General features: G+C 34.2%; 2 protein-coding genes across 2 annotated transcripts; both read right to left on the bottom strand.

The window, feature by feature from the left end:
* Nucleotides 1-398: 398 nt before the first annotated feature.
* FRS2 (FAR1-related sequence 2) lies at nt 399-5,136 on the bottom strand. The gene is made up of 11 exons (XM_088215988.1): nt 5,122-5,136; nt 4,885-4,965; nt 4,758-4,781; nt 1,853-3,554; nt 1,718-1,774; nt 1,549-1,617; nt 1,372-1,437; nt 1,200-1,268; nt 1,034-1,093; nt 853-927; nt 399-759 (listed from the first exon to the last, which is right to left on the bottom strand). Exons 4-11 carry the CDS (start codon nt 3,479-3,481, stop codon nt 685-687), a joined length of 2,100 nt encoding a protein of 699 aa, XP_088072114.1. The 5' UTR covers nt 3,482-3,554; nt 4,758-4,781; nt 4,885-4,965; nt 5,122-5,136; the 3' UTR covers nt 399-684.
* A 1,203-nt stretch (nt 5,137-6,339) lies between these two features.
* Nucleotides 6,340-10,224, bottom strand: FAR1 (FRS (FAR1 Related Sequences) transcription factor family). Its single transcript, XM_088215989.1, is given in 8 exon segments — nt 6,340-6,828; nt 6,933-6,980; nt 7,200-7,268; nt 7,354-7,422; nt 7,526-7,594; nt 7,831-7,887; nt 7,999-10,132; nt 10,134-10,224. Coding segments are annotated over 8 exon segments (2,553 nt in total). The 5' UTR covers nt 10,184-10,224; the 3' UTR covers nt 6,340-6,771.
* Nucleotides 10,225-13,059: the final 2,835 nt, after the last annotated feature.

A 13,059-nucleotide genomic window follows, 5' to 3' on the forward strand; every position in this document is an offset into this window, starting at 1 on the left:
GTAAAAAAGATTTAAAGACACTAATTTTTTTTTTGCAACACATAAATTAAGAGGAAAAATATACTTTTATATGTTTCTTAAACTAAATAAGCTATTAACTTAATAAAGTCAAAGTAATTAATATTTGATAAAATTAACAAAAGAAAAACATATGCTCTATTTACATCATTAAATAACGCAAAAGAAATAATTAACTAAGACGTTATATTTTTTAAATAAGTCTAAGTTTACAATATCAATTATAAACGTTAGTATTCTTAGGGTCATATCATAAAACCTTAGAAACTGTTATTTTATAGTACTAAATTTTAGTCAAGTAAAATGCTATTGTTCATGATTAAAAAAAAAAACTGGTGATTTTATATAAAGTAACAAAAAACTAAACTATTATGACTGAATTATCAACAAAAGAATCTGTGTTGATTGCGATAAAATCAACTCTAAGAGATGAAACTGTAATTTACACTTGAATTAAAAGAAAACAAAGAATCGTCTATCCTCATCATCAAGACAAAGTCTCAATGGGAGGAAATTTCACCGGAGTTACATGAGAAAAATGCAGAACCGAAGAAAAGATGCACATGAACATACAAGACATCAAGCTTTTTTACATTTGAAGGCAAGCAAACAAGAAGTTACATTTAGCTTTATTGTGAAAGAAATTCACAGGTGCCAGTGTTCTTGCTATCTAGATTGCTGCTTATTGTGGAGATGCTTTGTCAACGTGCTGTGAAACTGAGTAGAGTCCACTGATTGCTCCTGTGGTAATAATACTAAACTAATAACTATGTATCCCGAAAAAAAAAAAAACGAGGATAAAATATCATCAAATATTCAAAATGTGAATTATACCAGATCTTGCAAACTCTCTTGAACATTGAAACAACCAGGCATGGCTGATGATCTAAAACCAAGTTGGACTTGCAACTACAAAATCCAATCCTTCAGTAATTTCATATCTAAAACCGAAGTGATTCACAAACGAAAAGAGTAAAAATATGAGGAAGATAAAAAGAAATACTGAATATAATACCACTCCTGGCATGTTCTGTTGTGGCCCATATTCACCAATACATCCCGGTACTTGATGCAACTGCCCCAAAACAAACAGGAATAAAAATGCCAGAGTTCCATTTAACAGTCAGTGGTTGCCAGTAATCTCAGATAAATCATCACAGTGAAAATTTTAAGCATCATACCAGTCCTTGTATGCCTGGCTGATTGCTATAGTAACCATCACGTATTGGAGAAACCGAGTTCAGTTGTCCCTATCATAAGTTAAATACTCAATTCCTATAACCCTCAGCTTGTAAGGCAAACAAAAAAAAAATCTCAGCTCATGTGTGTAATTAGGGTAAGAGGATTCCATACCACTCTTTGCAGATTTTGTTGAGAACCATAATAACTATCAAGATTTGCTTCTCTGGAGCCTAATTCCTACAGAAGTCGAAAAAAGGAAAAAAAAATTACAACAAAAATCATTGCATCAACTTCAAAAGAAAGTAAGATCCTCTTGAAATATCTGAAGTCACAAACAGAAATTCATACCACTGCTTGCATATCCTGTTGTGGAGCATAACTGTTATCAAGAGTATGTGCTCTTGAGTACATTTGTTCCTGCATATAAAACTCATATGAAATCCATCACTATAATAACATATCAAACCGCATAGTACATGTTCATATTCGATAGAATTCAGTTAGAAATATGGCAAACCATCTGCTGGCAGCCGTCTTCTGGCCGGTTAGTTATTCCCACTGGCTCACTCTGTAACTGCAAAATGTAAATAATCTACTTTAGAGCTGTGAACCTTTAAAGATAAAAAGCGCTAAGTCTGCATGTCCAAGTTACCTTTCTTTTCTTATGTATTTTCTTTTTCTTTGAGAATTTGGTTCCAATGTTGCTGTTATTCTCCTGTCCAATGTCAAGACAACCATGATCAGCTAAGGTACTTGGCTCTAAAACACTCCGAACAGAGTTGTTTACTCCAACACAGTGTTTCAAGGCTTCTTCTAATGCCTGAAATGCAATACTATACGCTTCATGAGAAAAGGATGCCACTTCTCCCAATTTGATGGCTCGTTTACAAAGATCATTGAAACGTTCTACCCGAAAATGGAGCCTGCCTGACCTTTCATTATTTTTTTTCTTGACATTTGCATCTATAGTCCAACGCTTCAATATGTAATGGGATGGAATGTCAGAAACACCAGAAATTTGAAGAACAAGGATAGCATGTTTACAGAGAAAACCCCTATATTCAAATGAATGGCATAAACAACATAATTCCAACTGTGACTCATTCCAAGTTACAAGGAAATGTTCACGTTCTTCAAAATCATCAACATGAAAGACTACTGTTGGACCGTCTTCACTTTCTTTCCGCACTTGACAAGAAACTGCTCCCAAGACCTCAACCTGGAATTTCTTGAACACGGTTTCTGTATAGATAGTGGACACTTGTTTCTCAAAAGGTGAGAAAGATCTTAATGCAGGTCGTTTGTTCCGCATTTCAAGGTCCGCATTGACCTCCATGTCATACCTGTCTTGCAGAAATGTTTTATGTTGCTCAATTAAGTCCTTAAATTTAGCATCTTTATGGATGCACTTGTCAAAGAAAGAAGCAATACTAGCTGATCGCTCAGCTGTAGACATTCCAGCTAAAAATGTGTTCCGCATATAAGTTGGGACCCATTTCTTACGATCTTCATATATTGAATGCATCCACTCATTCTCCTTCAGTTCAAATCTACCAACCATCTTCCACCATCTCCTCTCAAACTGTTCATCTGTCCAAGAGCGATTAATGCATTTGTTAAATTTCGCCATAAAACTTTCATCATGATTTACAATGCAGCCCAAATTTTCAGGAATCTTGCTCACTATATTCCATAAACAAAAGCAATGGCGGGTGTTAGGAAATACTTCTTCGATGACTTCTTTTAAGCATTTATCTTGATCTGTAAGAATCACTTCAGGAGCTTGGCCACCCATTGCTTTAAGCCATGTCCGCATTAACCAAGTGAATGATGATGCACTCTCATCCCCAATCAATGTGCAGCCAAGTAATATGTACTGGCAGTGATGATTAACTCCAATAAAAGGAGCATATGGAATTTTGTAGTTGCTCCTGACATAAAAAGTGTCAAAGAATACTACATCAGAGAAGTTGCTATAATCATGCCTGGATTTTGCATCAACCCAAAGGACATTTTTCACTTGTTTATCACTGTCAAAATCAATTGCATAAAAGAAACCTGGATTCTTGTCTTGCATACACATGAAATGCTCAAGCATTGCCTGCACATCTCCATCATCTAGATATAACTGCAGGCCTTTCTTTTGGCATGAAATTATGCCTGATTGCTTGTTCCTTCCCTTGAGAGCATAGTAGAAATCATCTTGACAAATCTCGTGGTTATGCTCCTTCAAAAAATTATGTACTATCCATTTTTCATCTTGCCTCCTCTTTATATGCATTCCTGCCTTGCAGCCTGTCTTCGGACAGGATCGTGGATTGACAGTTGTACTAGACTCACTCTTGCTTCCAAATCTGGAGCATGAAATTTTTACATCAATAAATTTTCCAGATTTCTTTGAACGACGACTGGCTTTTATTGTGATTCCAAACCCAACAGCTCGAGCATACTCTCTATAGAAAGAGTATGCTGCCTCTTTAGAATCAAATTCTAAACCATTTTGGGGCTCACATATGAGACCCTTGTTGACAAAAGATGTTCCATCGTTGCTAAAATCCACCTGCTCTCCATAAACAGGAATGCTTTTATTTTTATCTAGTTGACAAGCCTCCTTTACATTTTCACTTCTTGAAGGCAAGTTTAGATCTTTATTCTCAATATCAATTCCATGTATTTCATTTGCATTTGATCTGTCATCCAACTTCTGCTCATGTGAAGGGATTTCAAGATCTATCTCCATGGTAGAAGTAGAATTTATTTTAAGAAATCATGCTTCCCTAAGTACCTGAGTTTTTGAAAAAGAAGAAAAGGAACTGGTAACAGATGTATTTGACTGTATTACAGCCATCTAAAAAGAGAAAGAAAATGAAATTTATGTCAAAATCAACTGATATTATTCTTAACCCTGGGAAAAAATTATAAACAAATATAGAACCTAGCAAACCAACAGAATTGGCAACAACTATTAGTCCCTCAAAAAAATATCTAGTAACAAGATATATAACTGCATGTCTATCGTCCAAGTAACACATAAACAAAAATGACTTTAGCTGCAAATTTATGTGTGCTTGAATAATGTATGTAGGACATATTGTGCATGTTCAGACAGAAAAGCAAAACCATATGCAGGCATTCACAAATAGAGGGAGGAGTCATAAAAGGTCTCTATAACTGCCACCATGATCTGCTTTAAAATAGGTACTCTTACGTTCTTCTGTGAGGATGACAGATCCAAATAAAGTACATATAGAAGTTTACAATACTCTCCTAGTTTTCAACTAGTTTGTATGTCACATAGTTAACAACCTCTAATCAGTCAATACAACCATGAAAAGTTTAGGCTGTCATTCCTTTACGTTCAGCTAAATAGATTACCATCAAGATTGACTGCGAATATCCCTTTTCTAACTTCTCAACAGCCTTATCAAGTAGGATAGAAAGTTACAGTATCATTAACAGAAATTCTATTGTAAAGTTACTGAATTCAAATTTCAATCATATGAGGACCCAACTGAGCAATGCTTTTAGCAGTCTGAACAGCAAATATCGTCCTTTACCTTGCAGATAAACATGGACAAACCCTTCAAACAGATTCACCAAACTTACAGTCAGAACATCTATGACAGTGCAGAGTCTTCAATAATCGATGAAACACACAAGAGCAAGGCATTTCACCAAACTTACCCAGCTTTTTTTCCCCAAATTGATAAAATCGCAGGAAACAGAGTCTTCACTACTGACTTGGCGTCAACCGTAAACCCATTGCTGCTAATGCAAATTCAATTTCTAGGATTAATTTGCCTTAATTTCCTTAAAAATCTCAAAATTACTCCATGAAAACAAAACAAAAAAAGACTTGGCAACGCAAAAATTAAATAAAACAGTGAAACTCCATGGAAAATTGGAAATCCTCAAGCTTACCTAAGCTTATCAATTATCGACTAGGCTCTCTATTTCTCGCTTTTCTTGTTCTTCTCTCCTCTCCTCGTTCTCCCCTTGTACAATACTATCACAATTTTTTGGTTACATATAAAAGCAGAACCAGTAACAGAAAAGAAGGACGAATAACTGGAAGAAGAAAGTAGAAAGAAAATCTCTGCTTCCCGTCGTTCATGTTTTTGATTGGAGGGAAAGAAAAAAAGACTTGAAGGATTTTCTTTTGCACGATTATAGAAAATAACTAAAATAGTTTCCTCCTTTTTTTTTTTTAGGATATGTCTTGAAGAAGTGAATTATTATTAATAAAATTAATAATTTATTAAATTAAATTAAATATTAATAAATTTTTTTATATTTAAGTTTTTAAAAATTTAATTTAATCTTGTTAATACTAGTATTTAATAATTAAATAAATTTTTTTATGGTAATATTAATAACTTTACATTTTAATAGTAAATTTCTTCTTCTACAGTTAATGGAATCTCCCATAATATTAATAAGAACTTAAAATTCAACTCCCTTAATTTTAATTACTTTACTTAAACCAATTTTTAATACCCAAGTGGTTGTCCATAAAATCATCAGAACACGGAATATATATATGTATGTATGTATATACTGGATTATGCAAAATCTTGGTTCGACCATAATTCAATATTTAATATAAAAATTAATGTAGACGATGAATTCAGATAAATATAAAATATTGATTGTGGAGTTGATATTTGGATATTCTTAATCTGGAAATGTTTTGTACAAGTTAGCGCATAATTCAGTTTTAAAATTTTCCTGAGAATTATACAGATCAATTTGTCAGATAATTAATTAGCTACATAAGTACTGTGTATTTATTATATTTAAAATAACTTCAGAAATAACTTAATTGAAAGAATTGTATTCAAATGACAAAATATATATATATATATATATATACTCGGAATAAAGTTCAAATAAAAATTTATAATATTTGATAAAACTTCACAACTCACTAGTTTATTAATAAAATTACAATACTTAAAACTTTTATTTGGAATAAACACATCGGATTAAACTCCACATTAACCTTTTTTTCCTATTAAAATGAAATATGAAGAACTACCAAAATTAACAATTCAACTAGTTTATTTCGTTTTTATTAGCATTCTCATTTAATAGTAAAAAGTGCAACTCATCCAGGAAAAAGAACAACAAGCACAAGGCTGGATCTGCAAAGGACATTTCATCAAACAATTAAAGAAAATCACAAAAGAATTTACAGAATGCAGATTCTATCATCTGTAACAAAGATTAACCAAGGCACTAACCTAGTCTTTGGTCTTGGACATAGAACCAAGCTGCTTTATCATAGATACTCAGGTATACTTCAGAGCCTCAAGCTGCCTATTTTGATTATACACGGATGACTCAAGAAAGGCATGTAGCCGGCCTATATTCGAAGTTCTTCCCGTTTAAAACAAATAAGAATATTTCTAATTTAAGGTTAGATCCAGACTAATACTGAGTCATTTTTCCTTCAAGGAGGAACTTCCAATTTTCTCGATTTGTTTCCTATATAACCACAATAATCCTAACCACGATGTTACACTACTTTCAATGGCCAAATAATATCAAATCTATATAAAAGGGTGTTTCCTACGGATGCCTTGATGAACTGCCATGTAACTGTGCCGATCTCAAATGAGCCTCCTCCTGCAATTAAGGTTAAAAGCCAACTACATGTAGTAAAACCATGGTTTTTGAAGAGTAGTGTATATTATAAGGTGACAAAAGAGTTCATTCGGTAGCAAGCAGACCTGCAAAGCATAAGTGAAACTAGACGAAGGCCGGAAATCCAATTGTCCCTACAAAATTGAAACAGTTAAAAAGAGTATATTAAGTCAAAGGAGTACTTAGGGTACTTATGTAAAGTACACCTCATATAATTAATTGTTTATTTTTTTCTATTTAAAAAACTTATAAATATAGAATTGCAATATTCAATAAAATACATATTCAATTATTTTTAACAGAAATTACAATCTTCAAGTAAACTGCCCATTGCTAATGATGAAATGCCATACCAGACCATGCATGCCTTGTTGAGTTCCAAAAAAGCCATCATGGCTGGGAGCCATAGAAGTCAGTTGTCCCTATAATTGCGCATAATATACCCAATTTAATAAAGGATAAAGCATTTGTAGAACTATTCTTTTTAGTTACTCCAATATCACTCACCAGCCCTTGCATGCTCTGTTGATTAACATAGTAGCCATCATGGGGTGGCTCCATTAAGTTTAATTGTACCTATGATAAGCACCAACTTCGAACATTATTGTGAAAATCATATGAGATTTCTAATAACATCTATTTGGCACAATAAGAAGATCCAAAAATATCAATTTAATACCAGTCCTTGCACATTCTGTTGAGCACCATAATAACCACTAAGGGCCATTCGGTCTGAGCTGAGATTTTCCTGCAGAAAAAAGCCTAACTTAGAATTTGAACATCCACATTAAACTGCAGGGAGATAGAGAAACCATCTTTAATACTTCGTGGAGATTTATTTAAATACCATCCTCCCAAACTAATTAAAAAATAGCAGCAGTAGGTGCAAGCCAGAGTGCCCCTCATCCCCCAAAAAAAAAAAGAATAAGCCGGCTCATCTTTTTATTACAGGCTATTGTAACAGGAACTAAGATTAGGACAAACCATTTGCTGCAAGCTTTCCTGGGCTTCGAGAAGTATGACATCTGGTTCTGATTGTCCCTGAAAGATGATTAATTCTTTAGTGATTAATTGTTTTCTAGACTACTCGAAATAAGCTGTAACATAAATAGAAACAAACACTGTTACATCAGCTTCAATTAGGGAACCAACCTTCCTTTTCTTGTAGGTAGTCTTCTTCTTGCTTGATTTTGTCGCATGACTCCCTTGATTTTCCTCCATTTCACGGATACCATGATCATGAGCAGTTGACTCAATAAGACTATTATTACAATTATTCACATTGACACAGTTTTTCAGGGCTTCCACCAGCGTGCGTAATGCAATAGTGTAACTTTCTTCAGACAAAGAACCTTCCTCACTCAACTCAATCGCCCGTTTGCATAAATCATTGTAACGTTGAATCCTAGTCTGCGTGCGTTCTGCTCCTTCAATGACTGATTGTCTGCTTTTTGCATCTTTTGTCCACCTCTTCAGTATGTAACGAGGTGGGATGCTCGTAAAACCACAAATTTGTAGAACAATCATTGCATGCCTACAAAGGAAACCTTTGTATTCAAAGAGACGACAGAGACAAGACACTTCTGACTTTGTCTCATTCCATGTTACCATAAAATATTCATCCTTCTCACAGTCTTGAACTCTAAATGTTACAATTGACTCATTTTCACTTTCCTTTTTAGGATGACAACCAACTACACCCAAAACCTCAACTTGGAATTTCTTGAATATCGCATGCGTGTAAACTGTTGACATCTGTTTTTCCCATGGTGAAGGAGATTTTAATGCAGGCTGTTTGTGCCAAGTATCAAAATCTGCAACAGCTTCCTCTTCATACCTATTCTGTAGAATTATCCCATATTGTTTTATAAATTCCTTCAAAGTGATCTTCTTATGGATATATTTATCAAAGAAAGAGTTCATACTTTCACAACGTTGATTTGGAGACATTCCAGCTAGAAAAACATCTCCCATGAAAATAGGTACCCACTTTTCCCGATCATCATACAACGATTTAATCCATTCATCATCTTGAAGTTCAAAGCGAGTGACCATTTTCCACCACCTCATATCAAAGTGTCCATCTGTCCATGACTTAGAAATGCACTTGTAGAATTTTGGCAGAAAGTTCTCATGCCGTTTGATTGCATTAGCAAGTAATTCAGGGACCTTTTCCAATATGTGCCAAAGAGCAAAGCAATGGCGTGTGTTTGGCAAGACCTCTTCAATGGCTGCCTTCAAGGCTTTGTCTTGGTCAGTGATTATGACTTTAGGAGCTTGGCCACCCATTGCTCGAAGCCACGTCTTCATTAACCAGACAAATGTTGGCTTTGATTCATCTGCTATCAATGCACATCCAAGCAACATAGACTGAAAGTGATGATTCACACCAACAAATGGAGCAAATGGCAGCTTATCATTGAATTTGACATAAGTGGTGTCCAAAGAGACAACATCATTAAAACTCATGTAATCATTCCTACTTTTGGCATCAACCCAAAACAAATTTCTCAACCTCTGGTCTTCATTCAGATCTATTGCATAGAAGAAATTGGGATTCTCCTTCTTGATACGCTTAAAGTACTCAAGCAAAATTTGCGCATCTCCATCATCCACAACCAAGTGCCGTCCTTTATCAAACTGATTATATATGTCAGTCTGAACAGACCCAAGACTTTGATATCCACCAGTCTGTCTAGACATCTCGACATACATCTTTCTTGTCCGTTCACTAACAGCATTCAAAATGTCAATATTATTTTTCTCAGCTAACTTTACATTCCTATGAATTCGAAAATGGTATGCAAGGGCTGGCAAAAGCTCATGATTATGCTCCTTAACAAATTCATGAATAATCCACTTTCCATCTGGCCTTCTCTTCACATGCATGCTGGCTTTGCAATCAGTTTTTTTTACACTTGACCTTCGACTGCTGGCACTATCTGATTCAGGTGTGACTCCATAGCGGGAACATGCAAATTTGGCATCAATAAATTCTTTCGATTTCTTTGAACGTCGGCTGTTTTTTATTGAAGTGGTGAATCCCATAGATTTTGCATATTCTTGATAAAATGAATATGCTGCCTCATGTGATTCAAATTCAATACCATTACGTGGCTCAAAATCCGCGTCCCCTTCAAACTCTATAACAGCCCTTTTAGGGGAGTCAATAACTCTGATATCTCTACTATGTAACCCATCCACTACATCAACCATATTTCCACTCACTACATCACCCCCAGGCAAGTTTTCTCGAGAATCCATTGGGTTATCAACAAAATTTTGCCTTATGATCCCAATCATGCTCTCCAGAAGGTTGAGTATGATTTACTTCCATGAAGAAAGTCAAATATTTTTAGCAGATAATTTACAGTTGCCCTGAAAGCATAAAAAAAAAATTATTAGAATCCAGAGTAGACGATTTTAGTCAGATTTGAGTATCATAATATACGTGTTTTTAGTCTACTCTTTGTTCTCTCTTTCCAATTTAAGCATTCTTTAACCATACATTTTACAGTCCAGGTTAAAAATAGATACACATAATTGAAATAACCTTGTGCTCAATGACAGTCTACCCAAGAGACATTGAATTCAATTTCTATATCTAGTAGTTGAAAAAACCCACACTTTTATAATTCAACACATTTATCGTCACAGAGAGACTTCTAGAAGAATGGGAAAATAATTACATAACTTCCTGAAGAAGCAGAATAGATGAAGATGCTAGCTTTCCATTCAAAACACATAAAAAATGGGACTTTTCTCGATATTTCACTGATTTAAAAGATTAAAAAAAATCAATAAGTTGCCAGGATCAGTATGTAAAGATGAACAGATAGGTTCATGGTGTGGTTAGGCATGGGTTGGAACTTTGAAGTTGGGAACAACTCCAGATATCTACTCATACCATTATAATTCCAAATTAGATTGAAGACACCAACATCTATTTATTATCTTTTCCTTTCTTTTGTTTTACAAGATATTAGAATCACCATTCTTACAAATAGTTTGATGAACTAATGAGAATAGTGATCCAATTGAAAAATTTGCATCAAGACATAAGTGGTAATTGAATCAAGAATTGGAAACCATAGAATGGATCAAACTGTAAACCACCAAAAGATATCAGGCAATAATTCAGGAGTCAGACAACGTTCGGAACTACTCCCGCTAATATATCCCACTCTATTGCCTGATCTCCTGTAGTTCATTCTCACAATACATTGGGAATAGACCTTGTCCCACCAAACAATGTAAATCACACTGTAAACCACTAATCTATACCCATTAACCTATTGTCACTCCATTTATATATCTTAATAATTTGATATATATAATTCAGTCATAATTTACATATTTGATTTACATCTAAACAAACTCTATTCATATCATCAATTCAATAATTGTAAATTTATAGTTTTACTTGTCAATGGAAATTTAGAGAACACGTAACTTGAATCAGACTTAGAATTGACTTCCATTCAAATCTTCATCTCATTGTATTGTATTCTAAAATAACTTCAAAGCACAAAACTACACATGAAAATTAGGAACCCGACTTTTCCATCAAAGATCTCTAGCTGCTCCATTTCACGCACTGATCTTTTTTTACTTAATCAAAATCCATTCAGAATTAACGTCCAATTGCTTGGACATGGAAAGTCATCTCCAATTTCCGATAGGTTCTAACGCCAGGATGTCTTATGCTAATTCTTACTTGTCCAAGTTCAACTTGCGACTGATAAATACTTATAACGTTAAAATATGTTATCCTTTTCATTCCCCCCCCCCCCCCCCCCCGCCGTTTTCTTGAGAACCAAACAGGTCCGAGAAATTTCCTAAAATAAAATTCACTTCCGAGATCAAAACCAGTGGGTAAAAAGGTAAAAAAAAAATCCCAAAATTCGTTAGGGTTCCAGCATTTTCTCAGCATCCAAACAGGCAGCAGAAATTCAAGAAAAGAACAGCAAAATCCATAAGAAATTCACTGATTACTAAATTGAAGATAAAGAAATAGAGAGCTGAGATAGAGAAACGCAAAACCTCAGGTGAAGAAACTTAAAAGCAGCAGTGAATCGAAGGCGAGCGTGAGACGAAGGCGAGTGTGTTAGCAAGGCGAGTGTAGCACGATGGCGAGTGGGCATCAGAGCGTAGAGAGATATTAGGGTTTCAATTTAGGGATCTGAGGATTTTTTTTGGGTTCTTAATTCCACTCGCTTTTCTCACTCGCTCCAGTATCTGCTCCTACCACCCGTCTTTATCGGCGCGTTAGTATTCGGGCATATTATGAATTTGTGGCGTTCGGTCTCAGTGTCACTCGCGCGCGTCTGCCCGTTAGCCCACTTTCGTCGCGCGTGCAAATATGATTTAGATGCCTGTGATGCGAATTGTTAGTGTCACCTTCGACGGCTTGATGGGTGAAAGACAAATAAATAAAATGACATGGGTCAATTCCGACCAAAATAATGTTTTTTCTAAAACGTATTTTAACTTTTATGTTTAAATTATTATATATAATCAACTTTAAATAAATAATTAAATTAACTTTCTTCATATTTTTAATTTTATAATTACGAATTTTTTAAATTTATTAATGAAGAAAATTAAAAAAAAATTATTTTTGAGTTAAAACATTATTTTTATTAAAATTCTTATTATATTTATATTTTATTTTCGTGTATATTTCATAAAATTATAATTCAAATTAAATTCAACATATAATGTAATGATTAAATAGTTGAAACACCCCTAGATGTTTTGTAAAACACACTATCCTCAAATTCCCTATTCATGAATTCATTTAAAACCAATCTTCTTTTATGCATTACAATTATCAAGTGTATTTAATAAAATCTTCACAACTCGTTTTACAATTCAACCATATCAAGGTAGCAAATGAAAAATAAATAAAAAAAGTTCTTATTTACTATCGAGACATAAAATGAATGAATATTCAGTATAATCCAACATGCATCCAGTTTCTTGTTAATTCGTTTCCCCTAGATATGGTCCCACTGGCTGGGGTTTTGGTTCTATCTCATGTCTTACTATATCTGCAAATAATACAAAGTGAGCAAACTTTATTCCAGTAAAATAAATTCAAAACTCAAACAAGATATGGAAATATATTTGAATCTCTAGGCTGTGCTAAGTCTACATCTACATCCCAATGTCCCTCTTGCCCCTTTTTATCTTTGTAACCCTAACTTACCA

This window comes from Carica papaya, chromosome 3, assembly GCF_054855325.1.
Source record: "Carica papaya isolate Zhongbai chromosome 3, ASM5485532v1, whole genome shotgun sequence".
Taxonomy (NCBI): Eukaryota; Viridiplantae; Streptophyta; class Magnoliopsida; order Brassicales; family Caricaceae; genus Carica; species Carica papaya.

What these genes read in the sequence shown, in the direction of transcription:
- FRS2 (XM_088215988.1), bottom strand. Translation starts at nt 3,481, where the DNA reads ATGCATATAAAGAGGAGGCAAGATGAAAAATGGATAGTACATAATTTT. An exon ending in AAATACATAAGAAAAGAAAG is followed by an intron (nt 1,775 to 1,852) that starts GTAACTTGGACA and finishes TACATTTTGCAG; the next exon opens with TTACAGAGTGAGCCAGTGGG. An exon ending in AACAGGATATGCAAGCAGTG is followed by an intron (nt 1,438 to 1,548) that starts GTATGAATTTCT and finishes CGACTTCTGTAG; the next exon opens with GAATTAGGCTCCAGAGAAGC.